The sequence below is a fragment of the Sylvia atricapilla genome, chromosome 17 (assembly GCF_009819655.1).
Source record: "Sylvia atricapilla isolate bSylAtr1 chromosome 17, bSylAtr1.pri, whole genome shotgun sequence".
In the NCBI taxonomy this organism is placed as follows: Eukaryota; Metazoa; Chordata; class Aves; order Passeriformes; family Sylviidae; genus Sylvia; species Sylvia atricapilla.
In genome coordinates, this window is record NC_089156.1 from 10,294,550 (window position 1) to 10,318,242 (window position 23,693).

Here is a 23,693-nt window from a genome sequence, read left to right on the forward strand (position 1 = left end):
ACTGATCACACACAAAGGGCAAAAGGAGAGGCCAAGCCCCATCCGGCTTTGGGCACAGAAATTTGGAATGGTTTGGGTTGGAAAGGATCTCTTAAGGATCATCCAGCTCCAAGCCCTGTCACCATCCCAGGGTGCTCCAAGCCCTGTCTAACCTGGCCTCAGACTCTTCCAGGGATGGGGCAGCCACAGCTCCTCTGGGAATTCTATCCCAGTTCCTCCCCACCCTCCCAGAGAATAATTTCTTCCCAAAATCCCATCCTTGGTGCCTGCAGCTGGAGAACACAGGAACTGACAAATCATGGTAAGAAAATGATTTTTATTTTTCTTTTTTTTTTTTTTTTCTGGTTTGAATCTTTTTTCCCTTTTTTTTTCTTTTTTTAATGGAATTTCTGCTGTTTACAGATATGGTTTATTCCTGATAACACAGCTTGGCAGCAATTAAAAAAAAAAAAAAAAAAAACAAAAAAAAACCAAAACCAAACCAAACCCACTGCAATTGAATTAAACCCCATAAATACCAGCCCAGAAAACAATGGACAACCACCACTATTTCTATACAGGAACTATTATTTAATGTCACATTTTGACAACTGTAAATGGGCTACAGACTGTGGGCAAAAGGCAAGAGGTGAAATCTTTTTGAAACACCAGATGTAGAATAAACAGCTCATTTCTCAACATTTACATGATTCACATCAAATTGATGACATCCTAAATGTATTCCTTTTAAAGGATAGAATTTTTGCAATAAAATATTACATTTCATTTAATACTCTGGTACAATACTTCATACATTGCAGGAAAAAAAAATAAATGCAAGGCCTATTCCACCTAATAAGATCCTTTTTCATTAGTCTTTAGTACTGCAATAAAAAAAAAATCACAGTAATGTCATAAATAAACAGGCTTGAAATTATTCATTACCTTTCACTATTGAAAAGGGAGAAATGAACAATTAATTTGAAATAATGGAGTTATGGGTAGAAAAACCAAACCCTGACAACACATCTTAGTCCCAGCTGCGAATTTCCTCAGCCCTACAACGAAACAAGGGAACAGGTTGGATACCTCTGTTAGCTGTGTCCTGGTTAATCATGTCTCAAACACATCTTTTAGGAGGAAAAAAAAAAAAAAAAAGGAAAGTTTGGTCAGGATTAATAGAACCAATCAGGCCTAACAGGAGTTAGCTGAAATTAAAGTGTATTTCTCTAAAACATTCAGTAAATGAAGTCTGCAGCAAATTCACACTGGCATCAATCGTTGTGCCTTGGGAGTTGGGGTAAATATCCCTTGTGGGACAACGGCTTCTTTCTCCAAGAGAACCCTGGGATCCCTTTTCCATCCCTGCTCCAGAACAAGCTCAGCCAGCACTGCTTCCAGCTGGATTCCCTGAAACTGGGAATCCCTGAATGCCACATTCACTGATCTCCCCTGAACCAAAGGATCTTTCTCTTCGTTGCTTCATCTGTCAGAACCCCAAAGTTACCTGCTGGAATTAAAGCAGGAAATGCTTTAAGAACCCTCCCTGTCTCTGGTGACAGATTTTAGGGGCTCCCCTCTGGTGCCCAGCAGGACCCAACCTTGGTTCAGAAAGGAGAATTTCCTCCTTTAGTCACAACCTTTCAGCTCCTGCTCCTCCCCTCACTGACATTCCCCCACCATGAGCTCCCCAGGATTCACACACATTCTGCAGCAAGAATCCCCTGCTTCCAAGGAGAACAATTCCAAATAAAATCCTCCAGAGGCAGGTTCTGAATGAGGTCAGGAGGCAGCGTTGTGCTGGCCATGGGCTGATTGCTGCTTACACAGGTCCAGCTTTTAAGACACTTCACATGAACTGAGTGCAGAGTGGAGATTCCCTCAGAATCCTTCCCTCCTTTTCTCCTTGACTTTTTCCTCCCTGACTTCCCAGTTTGGAGCAGAGCAGCTCCAAACCCCACCTCGGTGTGTCCCCACCTCGCTCCAACCTCTGAAGTGCAGAATTTGTGCACAGAGTTTGAGGCAAATATTTAATTACTCCATGCAAATCTCAACACTTCCAAGTGATCCCTGTTCAGCAGGAAGGAGCTGGAATAGGGACAGGCTGGCAGGGGATGGAGAACAGGAATCTCACTACCAAACCACCACATTTCTCTTTCCTCACTGTCTATTTCAATCTAGGAAGGGCACAAGGACCCAGGGCTAGAGCATAAGGCTGTGACAGTCAAACACAGTTATGGTGTGCTGGTGACAGGAGTTCCAAAAAATCAAATCCCAAAGCCCCAAAAGACAAAAAGGACAAGAGGCCAAGGAACAAAATTCTGCTTAACATTAATGAAGCACCTCCTTTCAGCTCAAACAAACTGCTCAAACACTGGAATTTGCAAAGCACTCTGAGGACCAGCTGATGGAATCTCCCACTTCACCTCTCACAAAGCTGCATTAATTACATTCCAGGCTCCAGCAGAAGCCCACCAGGAAGGCAAATAACCCCATTCCAGTGACATCCTGTGTGAGGACAGGAATCATTCCTCAGCACCACTGAAGTCACAGGATGTCCCCAAAACCAGGGACAAGGCGCTGGGGAGACACCACTCCTCACGTCTGGTCCTGCCTCCATGGCTCCACGGGGAGCTGCTGGCCCAGGACAGAGCCAGGGGAAGGAATAAAATGGAAGCTCACCAGATTTTCCTTGGGGAGTCTCTGGAAGAGGCTTTGTCTCCCTGACAGTCACAAGGGGTTCCAGGTGATTTTCCATGGCACTGGGACAGGAAGGTCCAGGCAGCTCCAAAGGCACTTGGGGTGGGACAGTGCCCTCGGTGTGGCCTCGCTGCTCCCTGTCCCACCAGGAATCCTGGGATCCCTCCTTCCCTAAAAATCCAGGAGGCTCCTCCACAGCCTCCACTTCCCCAGCACAAGAGGAGGAAGGCTCCCTGACACCAGCAGTGGGTTACTGGTTTTCACTGGCTTTAACATCCTGCAACTTCTTAATTAGTATCTGAATTCTACCGGTTCAGTCTCATTTAATTGAGCACAAAGTCACCACAGAGTGTCCTCACAAACCACCCCCAGGTCACTGAGTCTCCTGAAGGACACGGAATTCCTACTCTGGGCAGAGACCACGGAAAAGAAACTTTGTTTGATGTAAAAGCAACTTGGCATAAATTCCTCCAAAACAGCCCATCCAGCCACACAGCAAAATTGGAATCAAAGCCACCAATTATCACAAAAAAGCACCTTCATCTCAAGAACTGCTCACCCCAGGAAGCTCAGTCTGAGTTTGAAATGTATCAGGACTAATTTGATCATGCACTTGGTTCTATTCACGCTGGTGATCCACTGTTTTCCAACAATCCACATTGTTCCCATCAGTATTTTACATTTCATGTCACGGATTTATCCGTGGCATTGCTCTCCCACCACCCACCTCCCACCCACTGCCCTCCCCCAAAAAACCCCACAACTGCTCAAATAAGGAAAAAAAACAAAAAAAAAACCAACCCCACTAACAGCCATACTGTGAAACCAAAATACTATTTCAAAAAAACCAAATGGATGACAGTCCAACAGTTTGCAGGATTCGAAACTGACTCTACAAAGTAATTGTCTACCTTGTAGAAAGGATTTCCTTTATTTGGAAAACGAGCAATTGGAAATTGGAGAGAAGAGATAAAAACAATCTTTAGATGCTCTGAAGTTTTGCCTACTGAAGGATTAAAACCGTAAATAAAAAGGTACCAAGCCCTCAGAGTTCACTGCTCACGTGAAGCTTCTTCCATCTCTTTCTTGACCTTTTCAAAAACCATTTTCATGTCTGGGAAAGGAAAAAAAAAGAATAATTATTGAGGAAAAACCCCAGCAGTCATTTCTTATTCAGGCACTGTACAAAAGTGCCCAGTTTTGACTCAATAAAGCTTAAACTCAACCCAAAGTCTCAACCCTGGCTTAGAAACTGTGGGTGCTTTGGCAGTAAAAGGTGAGATTGTGTATAGAGGTCATTTGAATTAAATTTAAATTAGCTTTTGGAACTCAGGCACCCTATGAGGATAAATTCCAAGTATTTTGGGCATTCCTGGGTACATTTTCTCCCAAGCCAGGCTGGACACAGCCTGTCCTCTGGCCATACCCACCTGCCTTGGCCTGGAAGGCTCTGAACATCTTCTCATCTGAAACTCTTCTGCTGTTGCATCAGCCCCACATTTTCATATACTCTAGCGCTATCTTCTCTCATCCTGAAATGAAATCAGGATTTAGAGTCCCACCAATCTCATTTGAGACAAAAAAAAATAAAAAATCCTATTATACACACCACATAATTCAGGGACAATTTATTTTACTTGATTTATTTTCAGAGGAAAGCCCAGGACAAGAGGGGAGGTTCTGGGGTAACTCAGCCTCGTTTGAGGCCTCTGAGGAAGAGACAGAACAGCTCAAAAGTGAGAGCAGGACTGAACTTACTCTGGACACGTTGGGGTTGGGGTGCAGGGGGGGAGAGGGCTCTGATCCCCACTCGTCTGGTCCGATAACGAATATTTAATGTTTGTGTACTCGTGACCTTTCCTCTTGCTCTTCTGTCAAGCAAAACACAGAACAAAAAAGCCAGGTTTGGGGTTAATCTCAGCAAACAATCATTGGGACAGTGCAGCAATTCCAAGAGGACATAACCATGGGCGTTTTTAGGTTTGCCCGTGAGGAGAGAGCTCAGTTCTGCAGTGAACACATCACTGAGCACACCTAAAGCTTGGCTCCAGTTTTGTTGAGACAAAACCTGAAAATCCCCATTTTCCCCCATGCCACCATCTCCAGCACAACACAGCAACCCTCTGAATGTACTCAATCCTCATCTCCTTGGCAGAAAACTCCCCATTTCATTCTTGAGCAGCCAGTGGGCTTCCCACTGACCTTATTTCCAGCTTGGAGCCGGGGCCAACGGAGCGACACCGTTGTTTGCAGGAGCTCTAATAAAACAATATCTGAGCCCATTAGGTTTGATATAAAAAGCAGCCAAGCTGTTATTTGGATTCTGCACATATGCTCCAGGCTGCAGCCAATTCTGCTGGCACCCAGCTCCAGATCCTGCCAGGGAACTACGCCGGGAAAGAAACGGGAGACGGATTTTTCCTTCTTCCAGGCGTTCACAATGCCTGAAAACACTGAAGCCTAACAAGGTAGAAATTAAAAATTTTGCAGGGAATTTGGGGTTGGGGAGGGAGTTGTGGGTTTATTTGGGGTTTTTTAATGCTGCAAAACAGGTCCTCCTGAGGCCTGATTCAATCTCACAGCAGAGGCTGGCGGAGCCTCCGGGGAGTTCTGGCTCCTGAATTCCCATTAAGAACATTCCTGGGATTGAAGCTTTTCCAAGATGGTCTCCTGAAACTCACTCAGCTCTTCCTGGTGATTCTCAAATCACTCTTAGCCAGCATTTAGCAAAGCTGTCCTGAGCAGGTTTTCGGAAAGTTTTGTTGAGCAAACCTGGATTTGCTTAATTGCACAAAGTCTGGGAGAGAAAGATGGATTGGTGGACACATGGAATGTAGAATTCATGGAATGGACCACAAGGACATTTTGTAGGAATCAGCTGATAAAGAAGAACTAACTCAGAACATGTTAGAAAGTCCCCAGCAGGGAAAGAGATACTAAAAAGAGTAAAAATATGGACTAATTAGCATAGAAAGCAAAAGGTACAAATCCCAACTGCTCTGAGGTCAGGGCAGGGAGCAGCAGGGACAGGGAGAAAACATCAGCTCTTGATCACAAAACCAGGAAACTGCTGTAAAACCCCCCAGAACTGGAGTGCAAGGAATTCCCTGAACAGGAGGTGGGAGGGGAAGGCCTTGTGGTCATCACCAAACCTTATTCCAAACATTTCTGATCCCACCACACTCCTGGAAGTGTTTTTTGTGAGATCACCACACTCACCCTTTCATTATCCACTCCAATAGATTGATTTCCTGCCAATAAACTCCCCAAACTGGAATTAGAGTGATCAGCATTTGATTTCCCCCTTTAAGGAATGCAGGGAAGCAGCTTTGAAATCTTTTTAAAACACAAAGATAACAAGGTTCTGCTTTAATTAACAGACCCTTATCTTTTACTCTTCCTCCACGGGAAATTCGTTAATAGGAAGGAAATTTGATATCTAGGAGCAGGGCTGGGGACAGGCAAAGTAGGAGAGGATTCCACTTAATTTAAGGTGAGGATTCCACGTAACATTTCAAAGAGAAAATTCCACTTAATTTTTTAAGGAGAGGAGTCCCCTTAATTTTTAAAGGAGAGGATTCCACTTAATTTAAGGAGAGGATTCCACTTGACAATTTATGGAGAGGATTCCACAAAATACTTTAAGGAGAAGATTTCACCTGATAATTTAAGGAGAGGATTCCATGTAATAATTTAAGGAGAGGATCTCACCCAATAATGTAAGGAGACGATTCCACCTAATTTAAGGAGAGGATTCCACCTAATGATTTAATTAATTCTTAAGCATAATGAACTGAAATACAGGAGACAGTTCACACCTTCAGGCCCAGCCTTCCCATAACATAATTCCCCATCAGATCCCCACCAGTGCTGCTCCCTGCTGGAATCCTGCCAGGCTGCTGTTGTTTATTTGGGATGGACCCACCTGCTCCTCCTCGATCCTGCGCTGGAGGGTCTCGATGTAGTGCTGCACTGCCATGTAAATGAACCTGTACTGGGCCTCTGTCTGCACCATCCCTGAGCGCTGGGACCTCACCATCTGGATGGTCTTGGGGACATCGATGTCACAGTCCACCCCTGGGGACATCCATGTGAGGGGAAGAGCAGGGAAATAACCACGGTGAGGGTGGAGCTCAGCTGGATCTTCCCCCAGCATTGCTGGGGAGGATCCCCGAGCAGGCAGGGAAATGCAAGGGGAAAACTCACCTTTCTCTCTGATGATGTCAATGAGGATGTCGATGACAATGAAAGTTCCTGTTCGCCCAATCCCAGCACTGGAAGAAAGGGGGAAAAAAAGGGAATTTAATTGTTTTGCTCTTTCTGAATGCACACCAAAATCCCAGCCAAAGGAAGAGTCTGGAATTAGGAGACAGGCTTCCAAATTATAGCCAAGAGGTTCCAAATTACACCGGAGTCAAACCAGAGACCTCAGGGAAGGGATAGAAATCAGCACTTCTGTCTCTCAGTGTTTATAATAAACACCCCTGAACCTGAGAAACCCGTAAGGTCAGATCTAACATTTCCTTGCCTAAAAAGCATCTCATTTATAAGCTGAGAGCACCCAAAAAGGACAGAGCCCCCAGAGGTGGGATGAGATGCCAGAATTCCTGTGATCCCACACTTGAAATGCTCCAGCCAGGATTGCTCCCATCTTCTCATCCAACAGCAGAAATTCTCATTTATACAAAGATTCACACCCTGAAATTCCTTCACAAAGGGACCCTGTGCCACCCACCCAGGATGTGACACTGTACAGACAGAAAACAGGGAACTCTGAGCAATTCCCAGGGAGAGTTGTCCTTTTTGGAGATCTCAGCTCTCCAGGCCAATAGAGGAGTGGCAGAAGGAGCCCAGCTCATGCCCTCACCTGCAGTGGACCACGACAGGTCCTGCATCAGGAATGCTCTCCTGCTTGTGGTGCACCTCCTCCAGGAAGTCCAGCACGCCCCCGGGGTCGCTGGGCACGCCGTGGTCGGGCCAGGTGCGGAAGTGGTACTGCCACACCGTCCTCTCCGTGTTCCCCTGGGAGGAACATGGAAACAAAACCCTTCAGGGAAAAATCCGGCTCCTTATGGGGCACAGCTGAGCCCAACAGGGACGGGGCATATCCCAAATCCAACCTGAGCATAGCACCCACAGCTCCACAACTCCCAAAGGATGGAAAAGCCAGGCCCCTTCCTGCCCTGGCACATCAGTCACTGGATGCCCTGATTTGCTTCTCCTCCCTGGTCCAAACTGCTACTTAACAGGAAGTGCCATTTCCACACTGTTTTCTCACCTTTTTTATCCCTTCCCTTAAGTGAATTTTCCACACACAACCTTTCTTTCCAATGCAACCATTTCCACGAGGGAGCAAATGCTTGGCCGGATTGAATTGTCCTCAGCTAAAAGCATTAACCCTCCTCCCAGACTCCCTGCAAGCTCTGCTGCAGTTTCTCTCCTGCCAAAAGCTGCTTAGGTAGGAGAATCTTCGATTATCCCAAGGGCAAAGAGGAAGATGGATGGAACTGAACATGGAGCTTCAAAGAAAGACAGGGCTCCATTTGTTCATCTCCGAGAGCTTTTATTGATTCCAGAGAAACGAGCTAATCCTGCCATTTTTCCTTTGGTGATCCACGAGCTGAAACTAAAAGGAGACAGTTCCTCTTGTACTCACCTGGCCAACTTTGGAAAGTTTCAGCTCTCTGAGGGTGTAATCGTGTGCTGCACTCTCCTTCACATTCCGGACACGCATCACTCCGTACTCCTTCAGGGAATATTCATCCGGCCAGTACTTGACACACTTACTCTGCAAGATTTCAAAATAAAATAAAATTAACAACAACAACAACAACAACAAAGGAATAGTCAGGCAGGAAAAAAAAAAAAAAAAAAAAGGCTGCTTTGCAAACTGGTTAATACAACCCTGGATTTTTCATTTCAGAGTCCACAGAGGAAAATCAGCTGACGAGGTAAAAGAATATTTTAATGGGAAGTTTCTTCTCTCCATAAACACCACCGGATAATTTCAAACAGGTACAGGTCGCTTCTCCTCTCAGCACCTTTTGGGATATTTTGTGCCTGGATGTTTTTAAAAGCTGGAGATTAAAATCCTGCTTTTTGTACCCCCAGCCACGGGTCTCAAAATACAGAATTCCAGCAGCATTCAGCCCCACAAGCTGTTCCACAGCTCAAACCCTACAGGCTGCGAAAGAAGTAAAGGTCAAAGGTATAAATAATTTCCAGTGGAAATAAAACTTGGATGTTTGCTTTTCCATGGCTTGCAGCAGGGAAGGGCTGACACAGCTCTGGCTCCATCACCCAAGAGGGTTCAGGCTCCTGCAGCTCATGGGTCTGCAGCTCTTAAAATGCAGAGTTTTTGGGGTGCTGCTCCTCCATCAAAATCCTCTTCACCCAGGGAGAAATTCCATCCACTGAGCAATGGATTCACCTGTCAGCACCTGGATTTGGCTCCTGTGACAGGTCAGGAAAGAGCAGCTCCTGGGAATGCAGCATCAAAGCTGAAATTACCGTAGGAGCAGCTTCTAGCAAGAGCAAACACAGACATAGCACCAAGTCCTACAGAGCAACAGGGTCCATTTGTAGTAATTCTGAATATTCAGGAAAAAACACGGCACAGGGAAGCTCCTTGTGCCAGCCCAAGGCAGAGTAAGATGGCTGAAGACGTGCCCATGTAGGCAACAAGATGCTTCCCTGCTATTTTTGCCCTTCTTTCCCTGTCACAAGGGGAGAAACTGAAGCAAATACACTGAAATTAAAGCAAATACACTGAAATTAAAGCAAATACACTGATTTTGGGGGGTGCCAGCAGAAATAACTTTTAGTTTTCAATGCAGCGCTCTGAGCAGTTGGTAGAGCGAATCTGAACAGCAACACAATGTTAAAATAAGCTTTATTCTGCTGGAAGGGTTGCTGAACTGCCTCCAAAACCCCAAAACTCTTTTCATTTCTAAGGATTTGCTGCTTCTGCACTTTTAAAGCACATCCAGGACTCGATGCAGGGCTGGGATGTTCCAGAGTTTTTCCTTTCCTCAGGCTATGAGCTCTTGGAGGCAGCTCTGCTGCAAAGCTCTCCTTCCTGCAGGTCTGCAAACAGCTTGGCCTGAGATAAAAAAGCTTTGATTTGATAGCAGGACTGGAATTTGCAATTCTTTCAGAAGTGAAATAGGCATCACAAACCAATGAAGGACAAAGAAAGGCTAAGCAATGCAGCACTGATGAATTAAAGTGTTTTCTCCAGCAAAAGGGCTGAGCAAACTTTGTGAAGAATAATGGAGAAACTGCAGAGGAGCAGAGGCCATTCAGGAGGTTCTTAAAAAAAAAAATAAATAAGTTGAAGGAAGAAAGGTGTATTCAAGTCAACTCTGCCAAAACAACTCCATAATTTCTTGCTCCTCCTCCAAAACAAAGATTATCACTGGGAAGGGGGAGCTTCTCCCTCCTTCAGTGAATTCTCAGGGAGGAAACACAAATCTTGTCCCTTTATCAGGGTGATGAAGTGACAGAACTTTAAAAAGACTAAAAAAAAATCCACAAGAAAAAGTCGAAGTCTTAAAAAAAAAAATAAAAATAAAAAAATACACAGGACAAAGTCTAATGGCTCCAACAGACACCACCAGTGGCAGCTTTGACACCTCAGTTAGGGAAAGAATCCCATAAAATCTTCTGTTATTTGTCTTCAGTCCACACACACAAAGTTCCTGAGTGTGAGGAACCCCTGCAATCATCAGTCACCCACAGAAAAACTTCAGTTTCTAATTTGAATTTTTTTCCACAGGTGATGCTTCCCTAAAAAGGCAACAGCTTTCCCTTCAGAAACAGACCATGGGAATATGGAAAGAGGTAAAAAAGGTGGACAATAGTGTGTGGAAGAAGCAGAGAAACCTCAAAAGAAAATGAGAGAGAACAGAAAGTGTTTATCAAACAGAAAAAAGATCAGAAGCAACAAATTCCAAAGATAAATCCATACAATCCCCAGGAAGCTGTGTGTGGCTGTTGCCAGGATATCAGTGTTCAACTATTCCTATTCTTTCCTGCCTTGTGTCATTAGAAACCAGAAATAAACTAAAATATCCCCAGGTTTGCCAGAGGCCAGGGAGCAAGACAAGATCCTTGTACTCCAAAGATAAATGGAGGTTTTTGGGATACACCATTGCAGGGAAAATTCCTCTTTAAGAGCATTAAATCCTGCCAGAGTAGGTAAGAAGCAACATCTCTACGTTCAGTGTTGTGATAATAAAATCCCATTATTCTGCTTTTTTAAGGAGGTCCATAAAGGCTTGATGAGATGAAATAAATGGTAAGACTTTTGCTGCAGGAGCAGGAAGTTTTTCCCTTCAAGCATCCAGAATTCCTGTTTGGCCACATCTCCCACCCCAGTGCCTCCTTCCCTATGTTCGAAATACAGAGATTCACATTCAGCAGCTAAAATTTCAGCAGGAAAACCTTAGGAAAGGGAGGCTTGATGTGACTGGAATCTAACCCAAATTCCCAAAGACAGCAATAACAAAGGAGCTCCAGCAATAACCTTCCAGAGCTCCAAGGAATCCAGTGCTACACCAGATTCCAGCCATAAATCAATTTCTCCCAGTTCAGTTCAGTTCCTCCTTGTACTCAAATGTCAGCACCTTTCCCAAGGCCAGCTGGAGTCTGGTTTTACCTTTCCTCTTTCCACTTCTTTCGTGGTCATGACAATAACTCGGGAATTCTCCTGGAACACCATCCTCCAGAAATCATTCACTGTGTTCTGCAGGCAGCCTTGGGTAGCAATGTAACTTTTTTTTGGCTTTGAGTTGTTGCACTTGGTTTCAAACTCAGGCTAGAGAGGGGGAAAAAACCAGCAATTTAACAAATGGTGACAAAATTCCCTTGGATTTAGAGAAGAGGAGGTGGGACTACACTCACCATAATAATATTAGCATTGATATAGTCTGAAACAGGTTCATTGGGATCACCATCGTGGAGAACAACTCTGGTGTGATCAACTGCAAAAATACACCTGGATGTCAAGCACTTGCATTCTACAGTTGTGAACACATAGCAGAGCTATTAATTAGCTATCAAACTTAATAAATTAGTGATCAGAATATTCCAAGCTGCCTCTTCTGCTTCCTTGAAACAAGTGGCTGTGACCAGCTGGACCAAAACATGTCCATGTCCTGGGAATTCAGGGACACTCAAACACTAAGTCAAGGCAAAGCCTCAGGATTCACACGTTGCAGTTCTGTCCCCCAGATTAATCCTCTGAAATTCCAGCATTCCAGCCTGTTGATATCCCACTTGAGGGATATGAGGCTTTCAAATGAAAGCTGAAGATAAAAAACAATATTACAAATATCTACAAAGGGCAAATGTGTGACCCCAAATTGGAAATCTTGGGATAATCCTGATAAGAGGGGAAATTATCATGAAAGAGAAGCCAAAGCCCAGTGTACTTAATTAACCCTGTATTAATGAGGAAAATAAACCAGAGTAACATGAAATGGCAACGAAGGGTCGATACTTACAGGGTAAAATGTTTTTGTATCTATTTTTGTTCTTGTTTTCCTGGCGCTGCCCTTCCTTACGGCTGTAGAGGAGTTTGCATTCCTGCTGCTGCAAGGTCTGAGGGGAAAGCACAGACAGGAGGGGCTCAAAAAAAAAGCAGGATGGACTGGTCCATCCTCCCAGCAATCCCTTCTCCCAGAGAAAAGGCTGGAGAGGGGCATTAGGTGACTACAAATGGCTTATCCATAAATTATCCCAGTGAAGGAACAACCCAGAGTGGGGATCTCTGGTACAAGCCCCAGGGAGAGCAACAATTCAAAACTTTCACAGCCATGCTGTTTCATTGCAAATCTCCCTTCTCCCAAAGCTCCTTGGAGCTGGAGGCACCAGGATCCCAATGCTTTGCTCCAAGTTTTCACCCCCAAGTCTGTTCTGGCCACGCTAAAAGGAAACACTCAGGCTTTGGAAGCCACTTCCTTTGTTATTTCCACCCTCCAGACTCTTGCTTTTATTTAACTGGCACATTTGCTCATTCCTGTCTCAGTCTGATACTCCCTCACTTAATGACCTTGGATAATTGGGCTCATCCTAAAGCCAGGGAAAGCAAAAGAAATGTAAGAGGTGCAAAGTTTCAAGCTCGTGACAAAGGACAGAAAACAGCCCCCAAAGCATTGCCTGTGGAATTCCAGACAAAAGGACTGAGAGCTAAACTTCCCCAGCAAATCAAAGAATTGAAGCAATCAAGTGTGTGGAAACCACATCTTCCTTCCTAGAGTTAATTATTATTGCTTGGAGCATCCCTGAGGAGCAGCAGCGACTCCCAACAAGCCCATTCAGAGCTGGAACAACACAACCATAAATCTGGAATATCCTCCTTGACTCCACTGCAACATCCCAGCACTAAGCTGAGAAATAATCATTTTTCAGAAGGAGAAAACATTACAAGGACTGTCAGCATTCCTGTCTGGCGGTTCCTGGGACAAGAGGCTCATTCCTGCCTGGAGACAAGTAATTTAAATTCACCATCTGGGCTGGCAGCTCCTGAACAGCACAGACAGGGCTCCATGAACAACCTGGAGTGTGTTCCCCCCTCCTGCCACCATGGGGGGACAGCTGGAGCTTCCCTGAGGGGAATGGAAAAGCAGGGCACTAAAACTGCTAGGAGAGGGCTCTATTTCCAAAAAAAAAATAAAGGTTAGTGATGACCTCACTGAGAGCAGCAAAGGGGAAAAAGAAGTGCAATGTCTCACAGGTAAAATCCTTCATTTATTGGCTTTTCCTGCTAGACTTTTCATTCTGTAAGGAAAACACTTTGCTTCTAAGGCCACACTGAGAAACGCACTCCAAGAAAAACTTCTTCAATGTGTACCAGAGGTCAGGCAAGAACTGTGAATTAATAGCTCAGTTATACTTTGCCAAACCAACGATCCCTTCCCACACACATGACCTCTGCTGACTTCCCTCCCTCTCCAGGTGGAATTCTGGCCATTCTGACTATTCAGCAGCCCTGGATCAAGGACTGTCCCCTCTCTCTGCCAAGAGAAAGGAGAAAGCTTAATCCTCATTGTAGCATTTCCCAATGCCACGACCTCACCACCTGATACTCCCCTCACACACCTCTGTGCTGATTTCTTTTCATGGATTAATTTTCCTCCTCCTGGCAATAACCAGAGCCCACTGGACAGCACATTTAACTGATGGGTATTTCTGATCACTTCGCAAATCCATCACTATTCAGGAAGTTTCCCAGACCAGCCTCTCTGGAGCTCAATGAGCACTTCCCAGTTTCCTGTTGCCATCTGCTGGTGGAATTCCAGACTCCCCTGGTGGCTGTGTGTGTGTGAGGTATAAACCATTATACCATATAAACTATAGCCCATTATCTCCAGCCTAGAATGTTCCAGGTTAGGTTGGACAGGGCTTGGAGCAACCTGGGAGAGTGGAAGATGTCCCTGCCCATGGCAGGAGGTGGGGTGGGATGGGATTTAAGGTCTCTCATAACCCAAATCATTCCACTATCCCAGGCTGCTCCAAGCCCCAGCCAATCTGGCCTTGAACACTTCCAGGGATGGGGCAGCCACAGCTTCTCTGGGAAGAGTTTCTTTCAAATTCTGGAAGGATTTCTTCTTCCCAATATCCCATCTAAACCTCTTCTAGTTTGAAGCCATTCCCACTGTCCCACCCCTGCATACTCTTTCTGGAAGAAAATTGTAATTTTGCCTGCTGAGAGAAATGAAACACCGAAACAAACCAAAAATAAATCTCCCCAAGTCCAAGGAATCAATATAATCCATGCTGCTTCATCCCAGAGCTTCCTACCACTTCCCAAGGGCTTTAAGATCCCCAAAAACGAATATCAAAAAGCCACAAGGATGAGGGCAATGGATGGACTGAGAAATGGAAGCTTCCCTAAAGAAATGGTTCCCAACTTCCCAAACAGCAGAAGGAATGTGAAGGATTGTCCTGGTGGGCTCCCTCATGGTGGGGAGGATATCCAGGAAGGATTGTGCCAGGGACCAGATAAAAAGCACTCAGAGAATCAGGTAAAAAAGATAAACATTTGAAGCCACAAGAGTGGAGCTGGAGATGGGAGCAAAAGCAGGGATCAGAAATGACGGAGAGGAGAAAACATCAGGAAGGCAGAACCCAGTGTAACTTCAGCAGTGTGAGACTGAAGACTGCAGGAAACATTGTAGGAAACATTATTTGGAACCTAAGGAATTACCTCAAACTCCTCCCAGAAGCCCTGCTTGACTTTATCCGTGGTCTCTGCCAGTTTGCTGAGCTCCCTCACTCGGCTCTCGATCTCGGCGGCGTTAATCCGGGTGGTGTTGAGGGGCTGAGGGACACAGACCCCAGACAGCACAGGGTTATTATCAGATAACAACCATGGAAAGACAATTCAAACACAAATCTCCCAAGAGAAGGATGTTTTAGGGGGAATTTTAGGATGCAGGCCTCTTTTTGCATGTCAGAGTTTTGGAATTCAAGCAAAGGGCAGTGAGGAAGGGGACACTGGACAATTGCTTTCAAAGTCTTATAGTTTTTATTTAATGCATTCAATTGTCTCATTTCTGGGCCTGCCCTGCAATTCCTATAGACCAGGATGACACCAGGAAATTCTGCACAGCAGGGACAACACTCCCTCCCTTCACAAAACAAAAATTGTTCCCATTTTAACGACTTTGTCATCCATTTCATGGAGTTTAACTCCTCATTTCTTTTGCCTCAGAAAAGAAAAAAATCTTGCAGAACGTATGGAAAAGCTGCATTTCAACAATATATCCTGGAGATGGCAAAGCTCAGGGCTGGCCTCTCCTTCTCACCTGTTTGAGCTGCAACACGGTGCCCAAAGTCTCCACCATGGGGTTCTTCTTGTAATGCTCCACCAGATCTGTCAGAGAGTCAAATTTCTCCCCTCCACCAACGTCGTATTTGAGATCCTGGGAAGACAAACGCTCCTCAAAATAAATGCACTTCCCACCACCACAGCCACAGCACCTCTAAGCTGTGCTTTTCATCAGAAATAACCCCTAAAATTATGTGTAGAAGACTCTACTGAAATCCTTCTGTTAAAGGATAGAAGTTTAATAAATAGAAACACAGACACACTGCAGGACATCCTGGTTTTTGTCATCTCCTTGAAAATCGGTTTATCTGCTTTTTTAGAGAGCTGATTCCCTCTGAACTGGGGTTCAGGCAGCTCAAGTAGATACTGGAGCTACAGGAGGAGAATCCAGGAATTTGAATTTGAATTGATTTCCTAAATTCAGTGTATGATTGGGTTCTAAAAGACCAGTACTGCCTTTTATGGCACCACCTTGATTTTAAGGAAGAAATGCCAAACTATTTTCCTCAAAGACATAAACACTAACTGCAAATCAGAGAGGTGAAAATATAAACATATTCTGGTAATTCAGCATTTACTGTGCTGCTGGGTCATTTCTACCTCCACAGTGCTTCTGTTACTGCATTTTAGGTGTTTTTATACTTTTTTTTTAAACCTATGATTATTTTTTAAACAGAAACCCATAGAGATAGATTAAATATCAAAACAGCAATTTAATAATATTTCAGTGAAGAACTACCTTATACTAAATAGAAGATTTAGACCTCAGGGCATTCCTTGGAGTGAACACTTGTTTTCACAGAATGTTGATCATCTATCAGGTGTAACTGCCTGAACTGACAGGAGACAGACATCTGTGGATGGATCTCCATTTATCCCATCACTCCTATTTTGATAGAATCCATCCAGGGGACTGCAAAGGCTCCCTGAGCACAGCAAAGTGTGATCTGAGCAAGAAGGCTTTGACGGGAGACAGTCAGGCAAGTGATGCCCCCAAAAAATCTGGGATTTTGATGCCATCAAAGGAGTCATTTTGATCTAAGGGATGACCTGCAGCAACCCCAGGGAAAAGGGGAATGTACCCAGAGCTCCTGGGCTCATGGATTTCCTGCTTTTCCTACCTGGCAGTGGATCATGACGTGTGTCACTTTGGATTTGCCATCGTTGCTCTCTCCTTTGTCATCCCCTGTCCTCACGGAGAGGACAAAGTCCCCAGGGTGGCTCTGGCTCTCCCTCACCAGGAAACTCCCATGTTTTCCTTTCTCTGTCAAGAGTTTCTCAGCTTCTCTCCCGGAGAGATGTCCATGAAACCACCTGGAAACAAAGTGACACAGAGGGAGACACCCTGCTTAGCATTCCAGCTGAATCCGCTTCTTCCAGGTATTTATTATGAAATGGAATCCTTCTGTTCACTCAGTAACAGCCAGGGAAAACCTCAGTTGGTAAAAATAATAAATAAAATAAGCCTTGCAAGTATCCAGGTGCACACCAGTGAGGACAGCAGCACTTCAAAGCACTTCCATGGAGTTTCCTACAAGCTTCCAGTGAAGCTTTGATTTGGATCCTTCACAACAATCCCAACGGATTCCAATAAACATCAGGTTACACTCCAACATTCCCCTCGGTCAAGGATTCATTCTGCTTTTATTTCCCTCATGAAACTTTCCTGATAAACTTGTGGAAGCTTCATGCTTTTGAGACATCACCCTTGTATCCCATTAGGAACTGGAGAGGATAATCCCAGCAATCTCAACTCTTCAGGAAATAGGGCCAAAAAAGTATCAATCCTCCCCACCTCTGTTAAGGCATTCTGAGGAGTGACAGAACTTGTTAGAGTATTTTTCCTCATTTTTTCACTTCTAGGAATTAACAGGTTTAGTTCTGACCCCTGACATTTCCTCAAATCCAGAGTCTCAAATTCTCCCTATTAACACACTCCTCAAAACAGGAGTCTGAGGAATCTGAGGATTTGAATGGCCTTCACTTTCTACCCACTGCTAGGAAAAGCACAAAAAGCTATGCCCAGAAATACCCCTGGGAATTTCTTGTCGTGACAGCATCAGGAGAACTTCCCCAATCAAACATTTTCCCAGTTAATACAAAGGGAATTATGCCCTCTCTTTCAGTCCTGTCCCACCCAAGGAAGAATGCTGAAGGGAACATGTTCTGGGGCTTGGATTGCTTCACCTTTAACCACATTTATTCATCCATTTTGCAAGGAATCTCCCTGAAACAAATCCAAGGTTGTGGCCACCCTTTTCCCAGCTGGAGGCTGAGTGTTAAGAGAGGCAAACACAGCATTTATGAAGAAGCACAAGGACACTGAGATTCCACCACGCTTCTCTGACCTTTCTGACGTGGGATCAGCACAGTTGAGGGGATATTTCAGCTCTATGACATCTCCATTCTTCTCCTTGAGCTGCCCGTGGTGTTCCATGTAATACTGCACCAGCTCAGCCAGCGTGGCAAACTTCTCTCCCCCGTAGAGGTCATAGTAGTCACCTGTGTTCTGGATCTTGATGTGGGTGACAGCTCCAGTTCGTCTAAGGTTTGAAAGAGAGGACAAAAAACCCCTTATCAAGTCAGCTGATCAATCAATCAATCAATCAATCAATCACTTTTATATTTGGTGATGCCTGAGGTGGAGAAATCCATACTCACAATTGCAGCACAGAACTACTGCAGAAGAGCTGAGCTGCTGCCCCTCTGCTTCAGCTGCTCTGCCCACCAGCCAGGGAGAACAGGACAACAGTTCTGGGCTGGAGGGATCCTTGAAGGCAGCACAAACCCTGCAACCTCTCAGGAGCCCCACCAGAAACCCCTCAGACCCACACAAAACTCCACACACAAGCACAAGGGTGGAGGGTGAGAGGAGCTGAATATTCTGGAGAGACCCAGCAGAGCTGGTTTGCTCCTTTCTCCAGAATTCCCACCAGCTCCTGAGATCTCTCCCTCAGGAAACATTTGCCTTTGCCAGCTGCCACAGTCTCAAATATTAAGGAAGAGCAGCTCCCAGCAGGAATCCCCTCCTGTGCCACAAGCCTGTTATCTCACAAGTATCCAAGCAGCACAGCTCTTATCACCAATCCCACTTTTCCCTTTTCCTTTATCTACTTCCTCTTGCTGTCTTTTCCCCATCCCTACCACGCAGTGTCAGGGGACAACTGTCACAGAAGGCCTATTTTGGAAGCTGAAAAAGCCACAGTTGCCCTTAAAAACTTGCTGACTTTTCCTGTGCGAGGAGAGTCTGGATTTCCTGCTGGATCACTAATTCCCAACACCTCTGCTCCTTCCAGCTGGTTATCAAATGGATTTGTAAAGGGCTAAAAGCAATGATATTATCAACCTGTTTCTGCTTCCCCTGAACATTTTTGTCCTGCGGTAAAATCAGAATTCACTCCCCTCCAGCCTGGGGCTGGGTAAAAGTATTTGAGGAGCTCTCCAAGCAAAATGGGAGAAAAAGAAGAAGGAAAAGAAAACAACACTAAAAAGTGATCCAAGCATTCTGTCACCTCTTTCAGGGAGTTCATCCACAGCTCCTTCCCCACAGGACAGCAGCAAATTAAGATCATTACCACCCTGGGACAAACTGGAAAGACCCAAACTCACCTAACAGAGAGTGTGAAGTCTCCTGGGTTACTTTTGCTGGGCCGTGCCAGGAAGCTGCCATCGACTCCTCTTGTTAACAGCAGGTTTTCTGCCTCCACCCCAGTGATATTTGGATGAAACCATCTACAAGAGGTTAAAAATAAAGAATGTTAATAAATAAACAGCAGGTTTTCAGAGTTCCCTCAGACAGACCAATCCGACAGCTCCCAAACTGAGTTTCACACCTAAATTAATGAAATTTCTGTTCATTATTAGCTTCATGTTGCAACTTTATATATTGCAATTTTTTGTAAGCCCAAAAATTACACTTATCCCCACTCTGACTGCCCGGATCAAAATGATATCAAAGGTACACAACATAAACACAGACCAGAAGTGGTATTTCCTTACTCCAGCAAAACACAGCACACAAAGAAACTGAAAGACAAACAGGAAAAATACCTAAAAATAAAACAAAACATCCAAAGTGACACTTGACAACATTCTGAAGGTTAAAAACTGAACAAAACCTCATGGTTTAGGGCACAGCTGAGGGGGTCAGGAAGGAACTCGCCGTGTGGACACCCCACTTCTCTTCCTCCCAGGAACGTGGAGCCGGGGTCGGATCTGTCCAGCTTAAATACAACCCCAGAGGAATCTCCTATTGATCCTCACCACCCACAAACTGCCCTCAATGACTATCCCAGAGCCCAGGCAGAGCTGGGGCTGGGCTGTGGCCAACAGCTCCGTGTCCCCACCTCTGGCATTGACTTTGGAGACTTATTTGGAGCTACTCGGTGTCACCACTGCCTCTGCTCTTATCTGGAATTTACCCATTTTTATTGCAGCCCCGGAGGAGTTCTGCATGGAAGGACCTGGTGAGGATTTTAGAAGGCAAATTCTAAAAATAAACAGATCAGAGCAGGGATGTGAGCACCCTAAGCTCAGCTCTGCCACCCTTGCACTTGGCAATTAAAAATCACCTTTAATTTTCAGAGTTAAATCCTCATTCTTGTGTGTTAAAAGAACTCAGCCCGCTCCTCCTCATTCACCTCTGGGTTCTTCCAAAGTACAGCAAAATATATCCAAAAAACTCCACAGTCAGGCTCACCACAGAGACAGGAGTGTTATATCCAGAAAAATTGAACAGCATTCCTGATCCTTCCTGATCCAGTCAGCATTTCAGGCTAAATTGCTAAATCAGCAAAATATGAGAGCACAGGTCTAAATTTAGGGTTATTATTTCAATTGTTGCAGCAATTCCCTCTCTACTGAAAAGCTGCCAATATTCCCACCAAAGCCTTCTCCAGACCATTCTCTTCAGAAATGTTCTGGAGTTTTATGATTCTAGAAAATCCAAATCTCTAGCAAGTCATTCAAATGGGAATTAGGATCCATTTCAGAAGCAAATTGTGTGAATCTTCTCGTGAATCTTTTTTTTCCCCTAATTAATAATATTCTACTTGCACCACGAAAATCTAGTGAATAGTCCCCATCTTTAACTGAAGAACAACACAGAAAATATCAAATTTATGCACATATTTATGGAAGAAAACATACAAAAATACTTCCAAATTACCACAGCAAATGGGACTGAACTAATTAATAATGTTACATTCATCTAATGATTATTCAAAGGTCAAGGGAAGTTCTCACAAAAGAAACTGCACAAGCATCAGTACCTGGGATGAGCTGAACATTAAATAAGACATTTCAGCCCACAACAGGTTGCCTGGAGAGGGTGATCATACATTTACTGCATTTCCACACCCAAAATTTTTCTTCCATTAGGAGAAAACAAAAAACAAAAAAGTGCAGTACTAATTTGAACAGCCTGCAAGCTTTTAAAATACGCACAGGATTGAAGAGAAACCTTGGTAAGTTTTGGAGCTTATAGCAAAAAAAATGTCTCAACAGACAGAGGAGAAATTATTTGGATTGGTTCTCCAGATTTATTATAGTGACATTGCATAAACTCTCACCAATGGAATATCTTCTATATCCCACCCTGAACCTCAAGGAAGTATCTGTATGTGAGTTGTTACAGTAAAGAGAAAATAATAATTTATGTGCAGAGGCGACTACAAACACCCTGTTATTTAACCAGCATTTAAAGGAGAGGTTAAACACACGATAGATGGTTCAAACCCCAAAAATCTCACTCCCACAAAGATGCCAAAAGCCAAGTGCAGCAAAGCCAAGCTACACCTGGGAGGGCTCCTTGCACTTTATGTAACTCCGGCTCTGCTGGCACCTCGTCCTCCTGCTCCCTCAGCTCCGTATTTTTGGCTTTGAGTAGGAAGCTGCATTTGTCAGCCACCCCAAATAGCAGAATGGGGGTGTCAGTGATCCCTGCCAGCGGTTCCGGCCGTGGGGAGGATCCTCCTTGAAGTGCTGCCATCCCTTGTGCTCCCAACCTTGGGGCTGCAGCCCTTCCAAACTGGGAGGGGACAGCAAAGGGCCAGAGCTCAGCAGTGACAACCCCCTCCTCAGCCAGGACCTGCTCTCACGCTTCCTTTTATAGGGATGGAATGCATTTTGGGCTTTTTTATCCTGCTTTGCCTCCCCATCTCCTGGGAGCAGGTGCAGAGCTGCGCCGGCCAAGGGCAGTAAATACAATCGCAGAAGTCACCCAAACCCACGCTCGGGTGAAATTGGCTCCTCACCATCCTTCCCACAGCAATTCCCACTCAGGGGCTTGGAATACACCGTTCCCAGTCCACAGTTAGCTCACAGCAAGGTGGAAATGTTGGTAAGAAAGTAACCAGGGGCTCATTTGCAAAACCAAGTGGATATCAGCAAAGCAGGGGACCTTCTGATGAAAATAAAAAACCATGGTAGAAAAATCCATCCTTCCCACAATTATCCCTTTTCTGTTATCATGGTCCAGCAGGATCTGTGCTCCCTAAGTCACACACAGCCAGCATATTTCTCTCTTCCCAAACCAAAAGAAATAAATCAATACAATTTTCCATGCAGTGATTGGGTTTTTTAATCACCTTCGCGAGAGCAAAGGAGAGATGAAATCAGTTCTGTCTCAGCTGTCACAACCACAGCACTGGGGATGTGCTGACGGGTACTTTAATTACTCCTATTTATAGGCTCATCAGTTGATATTTCCCAGCTTTTTTCAGTCTCCCTCACAAGTCACAATTTCGGGCTCTGAGCAGAGCCAACGGGATTATTCCTGGCAAGGAGGAAGTTAACAGTGTTGCCAAAAGGTAACTTGTAGCTTTGTTCCCAAAGTGAGCAGGAACATCCAGAACCCCCGACACGGACTAAAAAACCTCCATACAGTTCAAAAAATCCCAGATCCTACTAGAAATGGCCATGGATTGAAACCAACTCGTCCAGATTCACTATCTTGAGCAGAAGAAGAGAGAGGACAACCTACCCTTGGAGAAATTCTAATTTAATAGATATTACTTAGAGAGGTGAATCAATTGAAATCGCATCTGCCCCATCCCTGGAAGTGTCCAAGGCCAGGCTGGACAATCCTTGGAACAACCTGGGATAATGGAAGATGTCCCCACGGCAGGGGATAGAATGGGATGAGCTTTTTGGTCCCTTCCAACCCAAACCATTGTAGGATTCCATAAATCTCAAAATAGGTCTGTTAAAAAGGATAAATGCGTTTAAACTCTTTTCTATGTCAATAATTCCTCTAAAGCCCAACACTCACCCAAAAGCTCTAGACCCACGAGGACACCGGGTACCAGACAAACATCAAAATATATTAAGGACAGTGAGAAGCTACAACAAAGAAATGGGTTCGGCTGTTTGTCATCGTGCATCAACAGTGCCACAAAGGTTTGAAATTAGAGTGAACGCTGATAATTGTTTAAGAACGCAGGTACGGGGAGCTCAGGAACACTCGATTTGCAGCTAGGTCGTGTTTTAGGGTCGATAAATGAGCGGTGCCGGCCCTCGATAGAACACGAACCCTGGGCTCGGCACTGAGCAGGTCTCACACACCAACAATTCACCCCTCGGCTCCGCGGGGACATTCATGAACCCCCCAAACCGGGGGCACCGGGGCAGCTCCGGCCGCCGAGGGGACGCGGAGAGCGCCGGAGGCACCCGCGCCCTGCAGCCCCGGGAGGCTCCCCGGGAACCCGGGATTGGGGCCATCCCCCCGGGAAGGAGCGGAGCGGGGGCTGCGGCGGGGAACATCCCCCGGGAACAGCCGGGAGGGGCTCCGGGAGCCGGGCCATCCCCCGGGAACGGGCGGGGTGGGCGCTGCCGGGGCGGCTCCCGGGGGTCCTGCCCGCCCGCAGGGAGCGGCCCCGGCCCCGCAGCCGCCGGGAGCGGGCGCGGAGGCGCCCCAGAAGCAGCGGCCCCTGCCCGCCGTTCCCCCCGCCGGCGCGGCCGCCGCTCCCGCCTCACCTCCGCGATGTCATCTTCCCCCGTGGCCCCGGCGGGTCGCGGTGCGCCGGCCCCCCCGCGCCGCCCGCCGCTCACATGGGGGTCCCGGCGGGGCCGCGGCCTTCGGGCGCTGCGGGGAGCGCGAACAACGGCGGCCTCAGGCCCGCGAGCGCGGCGCGGCCCGCCCCGCGTCACCGCCCGCGCCGTCATCGCCCGGCGCCGCGCC

At 45.7% G+C, this 23,693-nt stretch overlaps 1 protein-coding gene across 6 annotated transcripts; it reads right to left on the minus strand.

Annotated features, from left to right (window-relative positions):
• Positions 1–549: 549 nt before the first annotated feature.
• PTPN11 (protein tyrosine phosphatase non-receptor type 11) lies at positions 550–23,648 on the minus strand. 6 transcript variants are annotated; one of them, XM_066331589.1, is made up of 16 exons: positions 23,489–23,648; positions 19,124–19,246; positions 17,863–18,057; positions 16,636–16,828; positions 15,492–15,608; positions 14,891–15,004; positions 12,186–12,282; positions 11,584–11,663; positions 11,339–11,497; positions 8,336–8,467; positions 7,547–7,701; positions 6,886–6,953; positions 6,605–6,756; positions 4,438–4,550; positions 4,110–4,211; positions 550–3,793 (listed from the first exon to the last, which is right to left on the minus strand). In XM_066331589.1, exons 1-15 carry the CDS (start codon positions 23,500–23,502, stop codon positions 4,142–4,144), a joined length of 1,782 nt encoding a protein of 593 aa, XP_066187686.1. In that variant the 5' UTR covers positions 23,503–23,648; the 3' UTR covers positions 550–3,793; positions 4,110–4,141. The 6 variants fall into 6 exon arrangements, with proteins under 6 accessions (XP_066187686.1, XP_066187688.1, XP_066187687.1 ...); XM_066331591.1 differs by lacking the exon at positions 23,489–23,648 and adding an exon at positions 20,086–20,104; XM_066331590.1 differs by lacking the exon at positions 23,489–23,648 and adding an exon at positions 19,633–19,652.
• Between the last annotated feature and the right edge of the window lie 45 nt (positions 23,649–23,693).

Excerpts from the sequence above, each read along its gene's own strand:
- PTPN11 (XM_066331587.1), bottom strand. The coding sequence starts at position 19,584 with ATGTTTTGTTTTATTTTTAG. Across the intron at positions 8,468-11,338 it reads AAGAAGTGGAAAGAGGAAAG|AGTAAGTGTGTCAAGTACTG; the intron begins GTAAAACCAGAC and ends GAAATCTTGCAG. Across the intron at positions 4,551-6,604 it reads GCAGGATCGAGGAGGAGCAG|AAGAGCAAGAGGAAAGGTCA; the intron begins GTGGGTCCATCC and ends TTTGCTTGACAG.